This window comes from Setaria viridis, chromosome 1, assembly GCF_005286985.2.
Source record: "Setaria viridis chromosome 1, Setaria_viridis_v4.0, whole genome shotgun sequence".
Classification (NCBI taxonomy): domain Eukaryota; kingdom Viridiplantae; phylum Streptophyta; class Magnoliopsida; order Poales; family Poaceae; genus Setaria; species Setaria viridis.
Window position 1 is genome coordinate 27,720,321 of NC_048263.2, and position 17,931 is coordinate 27,738,251.

At 46.8% G+C, this 17,931-nt stretch overlaps 3 protein-coding genes across 4 annotated transcripts; 2 read left to right on the plus strand and 1 right to left on the minus strand.

Annotated features, from left to right (window-relative positions):
- The first annotated feature begins 3,793 nt into the window (after nt 1-3,793).
- Nucleotides 3,794-5,005, plus strand: LOC117855422 (putative cyclin-F2-1). The gene has a single exon (XM_034737777.1). The coding sequence runs from the start codon at nt 3,794-3,796 to the stop codon at nt 5,003-5,005; it is 1,212 nt and encodes a 403-aa protein (XP_034593668.1).
- Nucleotides 5,006-11,723: 6,718 nt separating this feature from the next.
- On the minus strand, nt 11,724-13,429 carry LOC117862560 (uncharacterized). The gene has a single exon (XM_034746055.2). The coding sequence runs from the start codon at nt 13,291-13,293 to the stop codon at nt 12,106-12,108; it is 1,188 nt and encodes a 395-aa protein (XP_034601946.1). The 5' UTR covers nt 13,294-13,429; the 3' UTR covers nt 11,724-12,105.
- On the plus strand, nt 13,415-16,101 carry LOC117862570 (probable nucleoside diphosphate kinase 5). 2 transcript variants are annotated; one of them, XM_034746065.2, is made up of 5 exons: nt 13,415-13,742; nt 14,214-14,438; nt 14,984-15,091; nt 15,340-15,446; nt 15,525-16,101. In XM_034746065.2, the coding sequence occupies exons 1-5, from the start codon at nt 13,663-13,665 to the stop codon at nt 15,548-15,550; spliced, it is 546 nt and encodes a 181-aa protein (XP_034601956.1). In that variant the 5' UTR covers nt 13,415-13,662; the 3' UTR covers nt 15,551-16,101. The 2 variants fall into 2 exon arrangements, with proteins under 2 accessions (XP_034601956.1, XP_034601964.1); XM_034746073.2 differs by having other exon boundaries at nt 14,223-14,438.
- The last annotated feature ends 1,830 nt before the right edge of the window (nt 16,102-17,931 follow it).

Here is a 17,931-nt window from a genome sequence, read left to right on the forward strand (position 1 = left end):
CTAAACTCAGCGAACATCATCCTGTTGCCGAAGAAGGATGGAGCGGACAAAATCACCACCTTCAAAACTCTTTTAGGAAAGAAAAAAATTCCATATCGATTGATTAGCCTCATTCATATCACTCGACCAATTAGTCTCATTCATAGTGTCGCAAAGCTCCTTTCAAAGCTGCTGGCACTAAGGCTAGCACCGACTATGCAGGAGATAATTTCGAACAGCCAAAGCGTGTTTATCTGAGGCTGTAGTATCCACGATAACTTCCAATATGTTCGTAGTTCGACAAGACGATTTTACCGTAACAAACGCCTATGCTTCTAATCAAACTCGATATAATCCAAGGCCTTCAACTCACTTCGTTGGGATTATCTGCTTGCCCTGCTTCAACACTTAGGTTTTCCAGCAAGGTGGAGAGATTGGGTGATAGCGATTCTCTCTACTTCCTCTTCACAAGTCCTACTAAACGGCATTTCGAGCTAACCGATCGCGCACGGCAGAGGACTGCGGCAGGGGTTCCATTGTCCCCCTTGCTCTTCATTGTGGCTATTGACCCGCTTACTACATCTCGCAACGGAGGCTGGCATCCTCAGTAAAGTGGGAACAAATCGCTCCAGGCTGCATACGTCCATGTATGCAGATGATGCAGTTATCTTCATCAAGCCAATCAAAGAAGAGGTCGCAGCCTTAAAAAGACTACTCCAACTTTTCGGTGAGGTGACTGGCCTCAAAACAAACCTGCAAAAATCATCGGTTGTGCCAATCTAATGTGAGAACTTGGATCTTGATGACATCCTTAGTGATTTACTGGCAAAACGGGCTAGCTTCTCAATCAAATATCTCAGGCTGCCACTAGCAATGACGCGCCTTCGAAGGGTAGATTTTCAACCCCTCGCCGACAAGGCGACTGCGTCCCTAACGGGGTGGTGGGGGCGCAATCTCACTCAAGCAGGTTGTGTTACCCTGGTCAAATCGGTCCTCTCATCACAGTCGGTGTATCTTCTCACATCCCTTAATCCCACACAAGAGGTGCTCGACGAGCTGGATAGATTCAAGAAACGTTTCCTCTCGGTGGGAGATGAGGCGCTCGTGGGAGGAAAGTGTAAAGTCAATTGGCCAACGGTCAATAGACCCAAGGATACGGGGGACTTGGGGTGCTCGATCTGGAAAGGTTTGCGAGGGCGTTGCGCATTTGTTGGCTATGGTAGGAGTGGGCGGAGCTAGAAAAACCGCGGGTGCGTTTGGGAACACTTTGCAACGAGAACGACAAACTGCTCCTCACAGCTGCCACAACGATCTAGATAGGTGACGGAACAAAAACTTCCTTTTGGCATTCAGCTTGGGTGCAAGGATGCAGACCTAAGGACATCGCCGCTGCGATCTTTCGAATTTCCAGGAAAATAACAGGAAGCTACGCGAGGCTAGAACAAATAACACCTAGATGCATGATCTCAACATCGCCACAAATCTTACAGTAACACACCTCCAACAATTTGTGGAACTTTGAGGCTATGTTCTGGTGGTCAATCTCACACAAGGAGAGGAGGATAAAATCTCCCGAAAGTTCACACAATCAGGGAAGTACACTGCTTCATTGGTGTACCGTGCCCAATTAATTGGAAATGCAGGAGCTAACCCAATACCGCTAATATGGAAGCCATGGGCACCACCAAAATGCAAGTTTTTTGCGTGGCTCACCATCCGGAACAGGGTGTGGACATTGGACCGTTTGGCGACATGAGGATGGCCGAGATGTGAGTCCTGTCCATTGTGCCACCGGATCCAAGAGACAGCGCTGCACCTGCTGGCCGGTTGCCGTGACTCAAGATGGATTTGGTAACTAATCGCTGCATGGATCCAGTGCCCCCAACTGAACCCGAACAAAGTGGGAGCCAAGCGATAGTGTAGCAGAGTGGTGGAAAATGCTAGGGGCACGTCCTGGCGTACCGAGGAAGGGCCTTCGTTCCCTAAATTTGCTTGTCGTCTCGGAAATCTAGAAAGAGCAAAATACGAGAATCTTTCAAGGAAAGGAGTTAACCACTTTAGGATTGCTAGGTAAGATTAAATAGGAGGTCCGTGCCTGGGTTTGGCTGGTGCGAAGTTTTTAGCGCAACTTGTAACTGGAGTGTAATTTTTTTCTTGTAAGCTCTTCCCCAGTCGGCGGCCCGTTCGGGTCGCCTGGTAAACTCGTTCTTTACTAATAGACATGGTGCACAGTCTCGTGCTTGTTCGTTCGAAAAAAGTTATTCTCTGTTCCGTACGTTTGCAAGTTGCAACATGATGTTCAAAAAGGTATCATTGTTTTTTTCCCTAATTTTGTCAAACTAAACTTATTCTGAACCAAATAATCATTTTAACGATCACTACTATATCCCCTTGTGCAGTTGTGCTTGTGCCATATAACGAGATACGCACATGCTCAATTAACTGTGTTACCTTTTGCATTTGTCGGAGTGCCTGCCGCAAGCCCCTTGCCTCCATGTCCATGCACGGTTTGTTCTGCCCTTGGGTGGCAAAAAAAAAACGATTCTCTATTAGGTTCTGTGTTGTCTAGATTTTGTTTTTTTAATCGGTGGCGTCGATGTGTAAGAAGTTCATCCTACTTCTTCGCCTTTGCAGCAACTCTCACTTCCACCTTACTCCGGTGTCGTTGCATATGAGGGTGTGGCCTTTGGATGTTTTCTTTCCAAATCTAGATAGCTGTATTTTAGGAGTTCTTCACCTTTTTGTTCACAGAGATGAAATTTTTTATCAAGAGGGACACTTGCTTCACTTTTTCATATCTTGTTGTTGTGGTGCTACATGAATATTCCACCTTTATTTTCATCTTTCTAAAATATAAGTGTTGAGAGTAGAAAGAGAGATTGAAAGAATGAACCTAAGGATTCTCTCTATTGATTGAATGAATGGTCTGATTACTTATTTATACAAGGGGAAAGGGCATCATGTCCCTTGAAATGGAGTTGGTCCCTTCATAAAAGTTCCACACCTTTTCATGAAAGATCCTCTATAACTAACTCTAATATTAATTGATCACTAATTAAAGTATTTCACAACAATAAGCAAGGATCTGCCACCAACCATAACAGTGCTGGTTGCTCGTGCCAAGCGAACTTGAGACGAATGGGTACATGGATCTTTTATCGCTACCTTGCGATACGTGTACTAGTTTAAACTTGGTGTCCATTTAACCTACATGTCCATGAGTTTAACGGTTGCGTACACATTTAGATGCTGTCGTAGGCCAGAATACCTTTTTTCTCTCAAAAAAAGAATGTCAGAAGCCGAGCTTGAACTGATTTCTCAGTCCGAATGAACAAGGCTTCCACAGCTCTTTGTATTTTACGAAGTGCCGTCCAATCGGTAGATAGTTTCCGTTGCATGGTTACTCGATCGCGTGCGCATTCTAGAGTACCTATATGAAAACCAATCAGACACACCAATTCAAGGCGGCGATCGTTCTTCTCCGACTCCGACTCGATCAGTCCATCACAGCAGCTAGCGTACATCCTGCGCAACTAATTAACCTCGCTCGGTGATCAACTAGGATTAAGCGCGGGCGATAAATTGGGAGGTCGCCATCATTACCCGTCGTCGGAGTTTCTGGCTGAATTCCACGCTCGATCCACCGGTCCACAACTTCTCTTTCCCCCTGCGGCGCCGGCGATCGACTTGATCTATCGCTCCTCCGACAGGGGCTCCTTGCTTCTTGGGCGGCCAGCGAGCCATGTGCTCCGTCGCTCCCTTCCTTCTTCCCGGACTAGCCCGCGCCGCTCCTCGCGCCGACGTGCGGCCGACGATGGCCACGACGTACGCGGAGGGCCCTCCTGCCGCGTGGGGCGGGTACGGCTACTACGACGATGGCGCCGACATCGGCGCGTTGCTCCGGGGCATCGACGCCGTCGTGCGCCCTCCCAAGCCCGCCGACCTTCCGATGCCATCCAAGGACTTTCTCGCGCTGTCTCGCCGGCACGGCAACCACGACGCCGGCTTCAACGCCATGCTCCGCGGTATCCAGAGCGTCCGCGTTCCGGCCGCCGGCCTGATGGCTTCCCTCCCCATGGACGCTCATCACGACGACGCCCCGACGACGCCCGTAGCGGTGCTGCAAGCGCCGCGCAGCTACGGCGACGACACGGTCACCAACATGAAGACGCCACCGCCCAACAAGAAGCAGCCGCGGCAGCAGTGCGGCGGCGAGTACGACGCCGACATCGACGCTACGTTCCGGGTGATGGAGACCGACCCGGAGGAGCGGCCCTCGGAGGACTACCTCAGCGACACGCAGGCGGGGGGCATGATGATGACCGACCGCGCCGAGCTCATCGAGAAGATGCACCGCTTCTCCAGGTACTACGACCTTGCCTCGGGCGCCCTGCACCGTGCCGTCTCCTACGTCGACCGCTTCCTATCGATCAAGAAGATCACCGGCGGCGACCAGAAGCATCAGCTCCTCCTCCTTGGAGCCGTGGCCGTCTTCGCCGCGGCAAAGTACGAGGACAGGAACACCGTGCAGAGGATCGACGCCGACGCCGTCGCCGCATACGCCGGGTGCTCACGGCGCGAGGTCCTCGCCGCGGAGCGCGAGCTGGTGGCGGCGCTCGGGTACCGCCTGAGCGGGCCCACGGCCTACACGTTCGTCGACCACTTGATGAGGCACAGCGGCCAGGACTCCCAGGAGGAGGAGGTGGTGATCACCAGGGCCCTGGCGCACCACCTGGCCGACATGGCGCTGCTGGACTACCGGTGCGTGGCGTCCCTGCCGTCGGCCGTGGCGGCGTCGGCGATCGTGCTGGCCAGGCTGGTCCTGGGCTACTACTCGCTGGAGGCGCCGTGCTTGGTGGCTGGGTACGCGCTGGAGGACCTGAGAGAATGCATGGAGGCGATCTACGGCATGCACGAGAACCTGCAGGTGTGGCCAGGTTGCGCCCAGATGATGGAGGACTGGGAGCTCACTACTCAGCTCAGATACTACTTGCCTCCATCGACCATGCTGACCGCCATGCATTGACCTGTGGAACATATGTGCTGCTGCTGCAAAATAGTAGGAGTACTGTACAAAGGTTTTAGAAGACCCTGGCTAAGTACGGCAGCTTAGGAGTTGTAATGTCCATATGTACATCTGGATTTTAAGGCAGTGAATTCCTCAACCTCACTTTCATTTTTTTTGTGTCGATTTGTAATGTTCGTACTAGATGGATTGTTGGAACTCAGTTTTGTGTTGTTGTAATTTGTAAATGATGATGCCTTGTCACCTTGCCAATTATTTTGAAATGGTCGATTTGCTAAATGTGTGCACCGTACACTGTACTAATACTGTACATTAGTCATTAAAGGGCCTAAACGGTGGCCAATTTTCTAATATGAAAAGTAATTCCAGGAGTTTTATTAACGAAACAATTCTTCAAGTGTGGAATGATGCATGTTTTTTTTGGTACATGCGACTTGGAACATAATGATCGAATACTGACAGCAATATTTGGCGTATCACCATATCAGGAGTCTGATCCAGGATTCAGACTTTCAGAGTTCAGACAACGACATAGTAGATTAAGCCTGCGTTAGCAAGGTTACCGTGTAGACGTAATACTCCCTCCGTTTATCTTTATAAGACGTACGTGCGTATAAAGATTCAAACTTTGTTATTTTTACCAATAATTTAACCAATAAATTTTATTTTTATAATGTAAATTGAATTGGTTGGATTTGTAATCAAATGTATTCCTAACGATTATAAATTTATAACCATAAATAATATAATATAAGATAAATTAATGATCAAAATGTAATTTGAAAGATTGTGCCATGTAATATCACACCTTATAAAAATAAATGGAGGGAGTAATATGTACACTCATGGTAGACTAGAAGAAAATTCGGAGGCACCAGAGTAACTCTCCCAACGTATGCATACGTGACGCGTGTACGGTACCTCAGTTTTTACCGTCGATCAACGTAAGCCGGGTCGCGTGAGCAGGCCCACGGCCTACATGTGCGTCGACTCACTGCTGAAAAATTTACATCGGTTCTAGTCCTTAGTATCGATTTTTGATCCAGAAGCAATTAAAGGTCACCTATTAGTATCGGATGGAGCCTCCACCCAGTACAAATGTGCCTGAGGGCGTACCGGGTAGAGGCTCCACTCGGTACTAATGGGTGAACTTTAATACCGATTTGAGCTCCCAACCGGTACTAACTTCCCTTATATAAATCAGGCATCTTCTTTCTCCCGCCCGACCATTTCCTCCAACTCGGGCTTCATCCATTCATGGCGAAATAGGGGAGGTGCTGCTAGATTTTTTACCATTTCATGGGGATTTCACTCTTTTAAGTGTTCTAAATGTTAGAAACTTCATCCCTTCCTTGATACATGGTTAGTTTACTAAGTTTTATACTTTAGAGGTAAAGTAATTTATGATTTTTAGAATAAGGTACAATGGATAAATTTTTCATTTATATGCATGTGTTGTTTAGAGCTCATATTTGTGATTTTTAGAATAAGTTACAATTTTTTTGGATGCTATTCGTATTAGTCAAAAAAATTGATATGAGGTTAGAGGAATAATTTCATAGTTTAGTCTTTAATAAATATGAGCTAAATAAATTATGGGAAAAAATATAATTTATCCATATTTTAGTCATTTGAAAATATGAGCGAGATAAATTGTGGTACAGAGAGATAATAAGATAAAATAGAGGTATGTAATTAGTCATTTTTAGAATAAGCTACAATAAATAAAAATTTTATTTATATGTTATGTTTGAGCTAAATAAATTGTGGGGAAAAAATATAGTTTGTTCATAGTTTAGTCATTTGCGAATATGAGCTAAATAAATTATGGTACATAGGGATGGCTACTGCTGCTGGAGGTAGTGACGATGGTGGGAGCGATCGTTGTTCCTCTCGCGGCAAGGGGAAACCATAGTTGGTCGTCGTGATAAGCCGAAGAAAATAAGTACGTGGTAGAGGGCAATGCTTCGTTATTTGGAAAGATGTCATGAAGATGCTGTTGCGGCAGGTCAGGTATCTCCTTTTGGTGATCATTATGCTCCACCGTCAGTCCTGACGGTTTCAGGTCCACTGAGTACTACCATCGCAGGAGGTACAAATAAACCACAGGATGAGGCTGGGTTAGCGAAACCTTCATCTTCGCCGCCCAAGGATGCTTAAAATCCTCCTAGATAGTACTCAGTGGATGGTTTGTCGTAGTGTACCATGTTGTTTAGGTCTGAAAATTAAATTTGTGTATTTCTATCTAAATTTTCAGCAACATTTGAGTTTGTCGTAGTGTATCATGTTGTTTAGGTTTGAAATTTAAATTTGTGTATTTCTATCTAAATTTTGAACAATATTTGAGTTTAATGAAATTTGTATCATGCTTGTTATGTTCCCTGTATAACTCTATGGATGATCAGAATATCTTTGGTTCGGTAATACTTTGTAGATGAATGGCAATGGATGTACAACGCGGACAAATGCTCCATGAAGTACATTAATGGCTTTTGGGGTTTTCTCGATCTGGCAAAGTACAACAAACCGTTGTATGGTTTCATTTGTTGTACATGCCGAATTTGCAAAAATGAGAAGGATTGTTGTGGCGAAACCACCCAAATTAAACCGGCTTAAGTGTGCTAACCATCATCTTAATGGTTAATCTGGTCACATCCACTTAAAATGGTGTAATCCAATAGTCCGTCGGGTCAAGCCCGATTCAACCACTGAATATCTCGATCGAAACAATATGCAACAAGTCTCATACGAAGGTAAGCACAAATGATACAACATGGCATTTCAGTTTACAAGCATAGAGTTCCCAGCTTAATTTACAAACCAAGTACGAAATTTATAAAAGATTATAAGCCAGAGTTCTTAAATAAAACACAACGAAAGTCTAAATGGTAAAGCACGAACAAAGATACATGACAACATGAGTAGCCCGCCAACATGTCATCCAACACGAAACCACCTCGATGCGAGGCCCGAGACCACTCAACCGACCACCTTTCAGGTAAAGAATAGCCATCCCAAGGTTGACCAGCAACCAACTCCATCATTTCTTCAATAAGACCTAAAAGTAAACAGCAAAGCAGGCTGAGTATACTTATACTCAGCAAGATTTACCTGACTATGGTATATACTTAGCCGACTCCTAGTATGAAAGGCTTTTGGCTGAGGGATTTGTTTTGCTAAAAAGTAACTAAGAGTGGATCCTTACTTTCAAGTTTTAGCATCCAAATTAAAGTTGAGCTAACCATTCTACATGAGCAACATTTTTAAAACTTTTCACTATGGAAAAACAATTTATTAGATAACAATATCATCATCATTTCACATTTCCTTCCATTCTACTTCTTACTATGATGTGACACAGTGATCAAGGTTCTCTTAACTGAGAGCGGCGGCGAATCGATTCATTTATAACTATCGGATTTATAAGCCCGGTAGTCCACCAGTGGGTTACCCAAGTGGTTGATTTGTAGGTGGAACCAAATGCAAAACCAAGAACTCGAAGGTGATCGCGAGAACATAAGGGACACGAGAGTTTTAGACAGGTTCGGACCTCCAGAAAGTAATATCCTACATCCTGTATGCTGGATTGTATTGCTTTGCGTGTATGCATGGATTTTTTGGGATTGGATTGCCCTCGGGAGGTGCCCTTGGCCGCCTTATATAGACTGACAACCTAGGGTTACAAGTCGTTCTAAATCTAATCTGCTCGGTTATTACATGGAAGGTAATCTGAATCGGATTGCAATATGTATCCCGCAATATCCGGGCTGATTTGAATCACCCAGCCTCCTTGACTTGTACTCCAAGTATCTTTGTGTCCTTGGCCCGCATGTTCTGGTCGGGCGGGCTCACTTGTCAGGATCGACCAGTATCCTGGACGGTGGGGACCCGTAGGGTACTCATATCTCTCAAGCCCCCGAGCGATGTGTAGGCGAACAGGAACCTGAGGACATCACAGCGAAGCTTGGAATGTGGTCGGCTGAAGCTGCGATGGTGTCATGATGACGGAGAGGCTACGTAGTGCTTAAAAAAGAAGAAAATCCAAGCAAGCGCAGAGCCATCGCGCAGAGCAAAGTCAAGTGTCGAGTTGATGGATGTTGGACATCCAACAGGTCGAAGCGAAGGACATGGAGGGTGTCGCAAGATGCACTTCATAGGAGTAGCCCCCGAGCATTGAAGGGATTAGTATAATCGGTCCAATGGTCAAAAAAGAAGAAAAAGTTATTCCCAATAGCAGGTCCAAGTGTCTGAACACAAGGATAGGCAAAGCCGCAAAGCCATGCTGATCAAATTTAGGCACCCAGCCCCCAAGGATGAGGACTGGCGGATCCGCGGAGGCACACCAACCAAAAGTAGGCACCCAGCCCCTGAGAACGAGGACTGGCGGATCCGCGGACCACAAGTAGGCGCCTAGCCCCCGGGGACGAGGTCTGGCGGAGCCGCGAAGGCACGCCGACATGAAATAGGCACCCAGCCCCCGAGGACGACGACTGGCGGAGTCGCGGAGGCACGCTGACCTGAAATAGGCGTCTAGCCCCCAAGCGTGAACGCGAGGACTGGCGGAGCCACGAAGGCGCGCCGAACTGAAATAAGCACCCAGCCCTCGAGGACAAGCACTGGCGGAGTCGAGGAGGCACGCCGACCTAAACTAGGCACCCAACCCCTAAGGACGAGGACTGGTGGAGCCACAGAGGCACACCAACCTGAAAGAGGTGCCCAGAACCCGAGCGTGAGGACTGGCGGGGTCGCGGAGGCATGCCGACTTGAAATAGGCGCCCAGCCCCCGAGGATGAGGACTGGTGGTCAATGGTGCATCTTTCATGACCATGGGGGTGGAGGGGATCCATTGTAGGTGCATCAACAAATTTATTGATCCCATCCCAGCAGGGTTCATGATTAAAAAAAGAGCAACAACCTTAAGTCAACAAGGGATCATGCATGTACAGGGTTGTAGCAGCCGGTGATTGGAGAACAAATAAAATAATGAGGAAACTACTCATTAGTATTTCGATTCAAACTCAAATACTAAATTCTAATTATTAATTTTGTCATTGCACATTGAGCCACTAAACTAGACATTTTACTACAATTTAAGGATAATTTATCAAGGTAACAAAACCTCACAAAAATACTTTGCCAATAAAAATACAAAAGATATTCTTGATAAAAATGTATAAACCTTTGTATTGCTTCAGTAAATACCAAAAAAATATATTTGTATAAGCTATTTCATTTTCTCATGAATTCGAAGATATGCCACAAGAAAAATACATATATGGTATCCAGATCTGTTACAATGACATGACTAAACACAAGTATTTGCATTCATTTATTTTGAAACAAAACATCCAAATATTTGTATAAAAAAGCTAGTTACCCACGCTATTTGTGCGGGTCACTTACTAGTTTTACTGATGTAGCGGTCATGCTTAGGCTAAGTGTATCATGTGGATTAGTTAGTTCAGTACAGTACATGTTAGTTTAATTCTAATAACGACGGAAGCTCAGTTTGTTGTCAAGAATGATCTATGGTACTAGTAGTCAGTTTCCAAGTTTTTGATCTTGTTTAGATGTCTGTAATCTGGTGCTGTGATTCGTGAGCCAAGATTTGTTTGGATCATGAATTTGTGCAACAACGTGTGTGCATACGGCAGAGTAGCTCTGGTGGGCTAGCAGGAATACTGGAATAGCTAGTTTGCCGGCAGAGTATAGTTGACGAAAAAATCGGTTGCCGGCCTTCCCGTCCGGTCGAGGCGTCGAGCCCTGTCGGTGTCCTAATTCCTTGAGCACGGCTCACGGCCGGCGCCGTGGCCGACGCCGACCGTGCCGGCTGAGTGGCTGACGCGCCACTCGGCAATCATGGGCCGTGGTTCCCGAGCTTAACTTTTGTTTGACAACGGGCTGGGAGATTCTGGGCCCTGCTCTCAGCTGTGAATCTGTGAAGTGGCTCGGTTCTGCCAGCCATTGCCACGAATGGCATGGCAAATTTCGTTGAGAAGTCGCGCGCTTTGCTGAAGGAAATCGATGCCTGCAGCAGCTGCAGCTTACCGTGTACCAAGTAAGGTCACTTCTTCTGAAGCGAACAGGCCAGGAAACTTTCCATTCAATATTACACTGGCTGGAAAGTGGCGGAAGTGGTGTTTCGATAGTAGTAGTGACCGTCACTGCATACAGTAGCTAGTGTTTCGTCATTCATTTTCATTTCGTCATGTGCACAATTGTTTCGTTTGTCATCAGCTGAAAGAAGTACACCCCAGTCTACCGTTACAGGAACCTCAGCTTAGGGTGCGTTTCACAGAGCTCTTAGAGCTGATTCTTTGCTAAATCAAGCAAGAGCTCTGCCAAACAGTTTTTCAGAGATAAGTGATTCTATGCTGATTCTACGAAGTGATTCTCTGAAATGAACTAAGAGATTGGAAGCTGGAAAAAAATAGTTTCTCCTGATCCTGTGAATTGATTCTCCATCCTGATTTTACGAATTTATGTTAAAGAATCAAAGAGATCATTTTCAGCCACAAAATCATTTCTCTTATAGAATCAACTCCCACAGAAAATCAGAATTAGATAGAGCTCTACCAACAGACGCTTAGGTCCTGGATCTTACACCGAGGGCTACAGAAATCGCAGACAACGAGCTCAATAATGCGCTCAATAATGCCTGATAACCTCCATCACATGATGGCAACAAAGCACAGCTCAAGCAAGTGAACACCGAACATATTCTCCACAGGACACCGATATACCCATTCCAAAGAATAAGCACAGTTACAGCTATTCTTGCAACGAAAATAAGCATGTTACATTTAATGACATGGTAATTTGTTAACAACAGATGAAAATCACGAGCACAACAGGCAGGTACTAGTTACACACTCACCCCCACACTATCAGGTACTTACCACAACTCAAATTGCTAATCCTTGCTTGTTGCTAACACCGCCACTACCACCTAGTTGAGCTCACTATCCCTTTCTTGGCTCCCGACCCAGATCAGCCTATCTGGGACTGGGAGCAAATTCTACCAGAGCAATGTAACATTTACTAACAATGCAAATTGTTGTTGAATTACCGTTGCTAGAGAGGAATAGAGAGGAGAGCCATTACTGGCTCTCTTCCTCTTCGTCTTCTGCATCCTCCTCGGCTTCCTTGTTGTCCGAGTCACTGCCATTGCCAGTGGCATTGTTCTGGTAATGTGGCTGCTGCGTGGCGTGCTGGTGGATACTACCTTTGATGCGGTACCGGACGCGATGATTGCTGCTGGTGGCAACCTCTGCGGCCATACCCGTTCTCCGCGTGCCGTTGCCATCGGCAGGGATGGGGACGGCCACGGGTGCGGCAGCGGCACTGGCGCCGCCGCCGGTGGCCTTGGTGAGCTCCATCTGCATCTTGAGGAAGAACTGCGCGCGCTGGTCCTCCAGCTCCCGCGCGGCGTCCAGGCGCTCCCGCTCCATCCGGAACTCCTGCTCCCTCTTGGCGTTCTCCACGCGCTCGTACACCTCCCCGAGCCGCCGGATCGCCTGCGCCAGGTCGCGCAGGCCCTGCGCGCGGCTGTCGCTGCTCTCCGCGCCGTTCGCGGCCGCGGCTGGGGTGTGCTCCTCCACGCGCTGCCTCTTCCCGTTCGGCAACGCGGACCGCGTCTCCGGCGGGAAGCCGTCAGAGGATTCGGACGACGCGGACGCCTGGGGCGGCGGCGACGGCATCCTCCGCTTGGACCCCGCCGAGGGCTGGAGCGGCGTCCGGGTGCGCTGCGGGAAGTTGATGCGCGGCGGCACCATGGGCGGGGCGCTCCGGGCGGCCGCGGCCGCCGAGGAGGAGGAAGAATTGGGCTTATGCACGGGGGCGAGCAGGTCGTCGAGGCGGTCGAAGTAGGGCCAGGAGGAGCCGCGCTTGGACTTCTCGATCTTGTACTTCTTCTTGAGCGTATCGATGCGGTTCTTGCACTGGACGTCGGACTTGGGCGGCTTGGAGTAGCCGTCGCGGGAGGAGACGACCTCGGCGACCTCCTGCCACTGCGGGTGGCGGAGGCTGCCCCGGCCCAGCGCCACGAAGCGCTCCCCCCAGGCATCGATCAGCGTGGAGGTGGCGCCGTCGCTCCACGCGTCCTCCCGCCCGCCCCCGCCGCCGCCGCCGGAGGAGGGCGAGGGCTTGCGGAGCGGGATGGCGACGGCGACGTGGCCGGGCGGCGCGGCGGCCACCGTGACGGGGTCGGCGACGGGGAGCGGGGACGGGGAGCGCGACGGGGAGGGCGAGGGCGAGGGCGACGGGGAAGCCGCGCCGTCGTCGTCCATGGCCGGAGATCTGGCGGCCGGCGGCGGCGGGGGCAGGGAGGCCAGGGTTTGGGGATATTTCCGGGATGGGGGAACGCGGAATTGTTCCGATTATTTGCTCCGGTGTTGTGGCCGTCGCGTCCGGCGGCGATGGGAGCGAGTCGTCGCCTACTCGCCTGGACGGAGCAGGATGGCTGGCTGGCTGGTGCCTTCCTTGTTGGGCCGTAATGGACCGGGCCGGACGGAGATGTTGATACGGGCCTTCGTCACTTCGATCAACTCCGGGCTCGGCCCAGAACATCTCTGTGTCGGCTGAACCATCGAGCAAGGCTTCAGACCGAGGGAGCGCCACCGCCGGCTCCCTGCCTCCGCTCTTCCGCGCCGCCGCAGATGGCGGGGGGCACCTCGCCGGCAGCGCGCGCCCTCGTCAACCGCTGGCTGCCTCAACTCCTCCTCATCTTCATCTTTGGGTAAACTTGCTTGTACCACTTCTCCTCTGCTGAGTGCTGAGCCTTTGGGTGGCTTAATATTGCTCCAAGCATCCAGTCGAGGCTGCAGAAAGTAGCTGCTCAACCTTTCCTTGCCCTAAAAATGTTAGATTTGATACAATAACATGCTTGCTTCGAGAGATCCGGGAAAGTTTCGGCCTAATCAAGCTGTGGCCAGCCTTAATTTGGACCCTTTGGTCATATCGATGCCAAACAATGCCTACATGTTCGTGAACCCAACTATGCATCGTGAGTCTTGGATTGAGGATAGAACCAATCCAGATCAATCGAAGTAGCCTTTATTTTACTGCTCTTTTGTCTGCGGATTTTAGTCTGTAGAAAGGAAGTGGATGTATAATGTTAAAAAAGCTTGTGTTTGTGTAGCTGAAACTCTGCTGCATCTGTGATGTATGCTTGCTACTGATGTGGGATTTTGGTTTATTATCAATTTAGGTGCTGCAGCTGTTGTGCTGTCGAGACTGAGAGAACCCTTGCGATGATCAAGCCGGATGGTTTGTCAGGCAACTACACGGAAAAGATCAAGGTGGCCATCTTGGATTATGGATTTCATATTGTCAAAGAGACCGAGGTCCAGCTTGATGATGAGAGGGCATCTCTCTTCTATGCGGAGCATTCTGGGAGAAGCTTCTTTGGCAGCCTAATCAAGTATATAACGAGGTATTAATGTTGTTTAAAGACTTGTGTCTTGTTTGTTTCTTGCATAATTCTTGATTATGCTGGCATGATGCAGCCTCCAGTCGTCTAGAACATCTACTCTATTGTTTGTGTCGTCTAATTTGTTCTTCATTCAGTGTGATGATATCACTTGAGGCAAAATACTAACTTCTACCACTACTCCTGACCCTAAACCCTGAGCTAAATAGGTCTTTAGTAGCCCTACTTTATTAAAAAAAAATCAAGTAGCCATTTCTGAAAGATGAACACATTCAGCTGCTTGTTGTTCTATTTGGAAGCCCCATGGCCATGAGTACTTACGCAGTGAAGGTGCAGTCTTCAGGTTTTGAGCCTTTAACAGGGAAGTGGGATGTTTTAAACTTGTCCTTGATGGACTAGCAAGCACGTTACATCTGAATCAGCATGGACTTTTTTATTCACACATTGCAAATTTTGTTCAATTTACTTGCACATTTGCTTTTTGCCCTCTGATGCTAATATCAATGCTAACAGTTTGTAACATGATCTTTTGTGTTGGCAATCTTCAGTGGTCCAGTTCTTGCTATGGTTCTGGAAAGGCCTGATGCCATTGCACAATGGCGAGCTTTGATTGGGCCAACTGATGCACGAAAGGCTAAAACTTCTCATCCAAACAGGTTCAACACTACACTTCTTTCTTTCTTTCTTTTTCTAGTTGAAAACACTGCTCATATAACCTATATGGTCATTGATGGATATGGTAACAATTATTAGCAGTTGTTATCAAGGATGCACTTTTCCACTAATCAATACTCCATCTTTTATGAGAGTGATGCGCTTGGAAATTTTTCTCTCATTTTTTGTTGCATTACTATGTTCACTTTTTATTTTTTCCAGTCACCAACGGCATTCCTTTTCATTTCAGCATTAGAGCAATGTGTGGGTTGGATTCAGAGAAGAACTGCGTGCATGGTTCAGATTCACCGGAATCTGCAGCCAGAGAGATTTCATTTTTCTTTGGAGATGGTTTAGGTTGGTTTCTTTACTCCTTGTTTCATAAATCTGAATATCACACCATAAAATTTCTGACCTTGATGCTTGTCCCTGCAGAAACTGTGGAACATGATGAGCTTTAGACACTAACTAGTATCAGTCAAGGCAGTAAATTGAAACTTGATATGTCTCCTTTGAACTCTTAGTTGATAACAACTTGAGTCAGATGAGGCTACTCTGGACTCCACATTATAATTCTTGACTTGGTAGCTTCATATACAGAGGTCCGAAACAATTGATCTGCAGACTCTGATTGCTGAAGACTAGGATGGTTGAGGGTTACCAAGCTAAAACTTTTACTTAACCATTACTCTCCACAAGTAATTGTTGTGTTAAGATGAAACATATATTTGACTGTACTGGACACAAATAGATCTTAGAATTGATACTGGTTTACCAGAAACTGTCACAAATGGATTGCCCTATCAATCTGAGAGAATTCAACTTTAGATGCATAGGGTCCATGAAATTGGGAGAAGGGAATTGCCAATTTGTCGAACAGCAGACTCTTAAGGATCAGGAATTCGTTCTAATGTAATTATCCATAGTAGTATCTGTGTTTGCGTGCACGCACAACGTTGTAACTTGCAACATCCAAGAAGCTTAGTGAGTGCAGCCCGATAATTTTTTTGTCGATTCTGTTTAATTTCTTGATGGAATTTTGCTGCACGATTTCGGCCGTTCAAGCAAGTGATCCTATGTGCAGCAGCGGTACTGATCCTATGTGACAGCCTGACAGGAGAACTAGTTAAAGTCACAAGTAATTTACAGTGCAAATAACCACTTCAACGCAAAAACAGGCAGACTAGCAATTGGAAACGTGCAATACTTGGATGCCTTGTTCATAACGTTTTTTATCCAGCAATGCTTGAAATTGTATTTGGAAACGTGCAAAATCGGGCTCAAAATTTGTCAAAAAGAAATGAATTTATCCAGTAATGCTTCAATTCAATTTCAGAGCAGCGAATGGAGTTTCCAGTGTTTCATATCGTTATTTATCCAAAAACTTGAATTGAACAAAAACTGAATTGAACTGAAAATTGAATTGAATAAAAACTTTTATCACAAAATTTACCAAGCTCCAAAACAAGGCCACGTCCTCGCTACTTTCTTTGGGGACCCAAATCGAGCCCACATTCCCGCGCATCCGCCTGCCCAAGGCCATCCGAAGGTCGCCGCCCCGGCCCCTACTGACGCGCAAGGTGAGGTCAACCCCAGCCGCTGAAGCCCCGACACTCCCACACGCCTTGCAGGTGATTCCCTTCGACAGTACCATCGTGCAATGTGGTGGGTTCATTATTTTCGCAATCTGTGTGACGAATGCATATCCTCCCTGCTATATCTGTCAAGACACGATAGTTTGTTGGGTTTCAGTACTTGTAAAATTATAAACTGTAAATATGCTCTTCAAAATGGACACAACTGAAGGTTTGAATTATGATTTGACTTACTTGCAACTCTTGCTATCTCCATTCCTTTGTCAATTTATACTTTGGTATTCTAAATATGTGCCGGTAAAAGTCTTAATGTAGGATAGATTTTCCCTTGTGCACTTGGCTTACGGACGGAAACAGATTTTTAAATTAATTTGTTGGCAGAGGGAAACAATCCACTAAGCCAATTTTTAAATCGGGATGCCGAATTGATGACAACGTACTGACAAGCTCACCTGAGGAGCAATATTCGCCAATTGAAGTTACTCCTCCACCATGAGGCGAAACCAAAAAAGAACGAAGAATTTCTTGGATGCATTAGATGATTTGTGGGCAGAGAAGAAAGAGGTGGATGTGATTAAAGAGCTCAAGAAAGATGAGAGATTTAAACAATCATATGAACTAGAACAAAAGAGAGATGATTATATGAACTAGAACAAAAGAGGGTTGCAACTGAGTCGAAAATTCTTGAGATGAAGAGCAAAGAATTTGTTTTGAAGAGAATGTTTGATGAAGAGAGAATTATATCTATGGACAATTGGACATTAGTGTCATGTCTGGGCTACAGCAACAGTACTACAAGAGCCTGAAAAATGAGATCATCACTTTGACAAAGTAGATAACACTGACAGGATTAATATATCAGTGTCCATGGCTTGATTTTGGTATGGAATCGAGCAAGACTGCAAAAAGGATGAACTCTCTGCTCAAGTCGCGTGTTTCAGAGGCAGAAATAAGAAAGGCAAGTGCTTCTATCGTTACGCTTGTTCTTGAAAGATATAAATGTTCCCTATTATTGTTCTCTTCAATGTTTTTGCTAATCACTTGCTCTGTCCAGTTATTTCCCTCTTTCTAATGTTCCATGCTCTGTATGGTTCTCACTGGTTTATCTTCAGTATTTCACTTACTGGCTTAGTGGTTGATCTACAAGGATGTTAAAAGCTGTCGAATTATGATGCTACCATTGTGGTATACTTAGGATGCATATTAATTAGGTATAGCAATTTATTAGGAGCTGTTTGGATACTAGG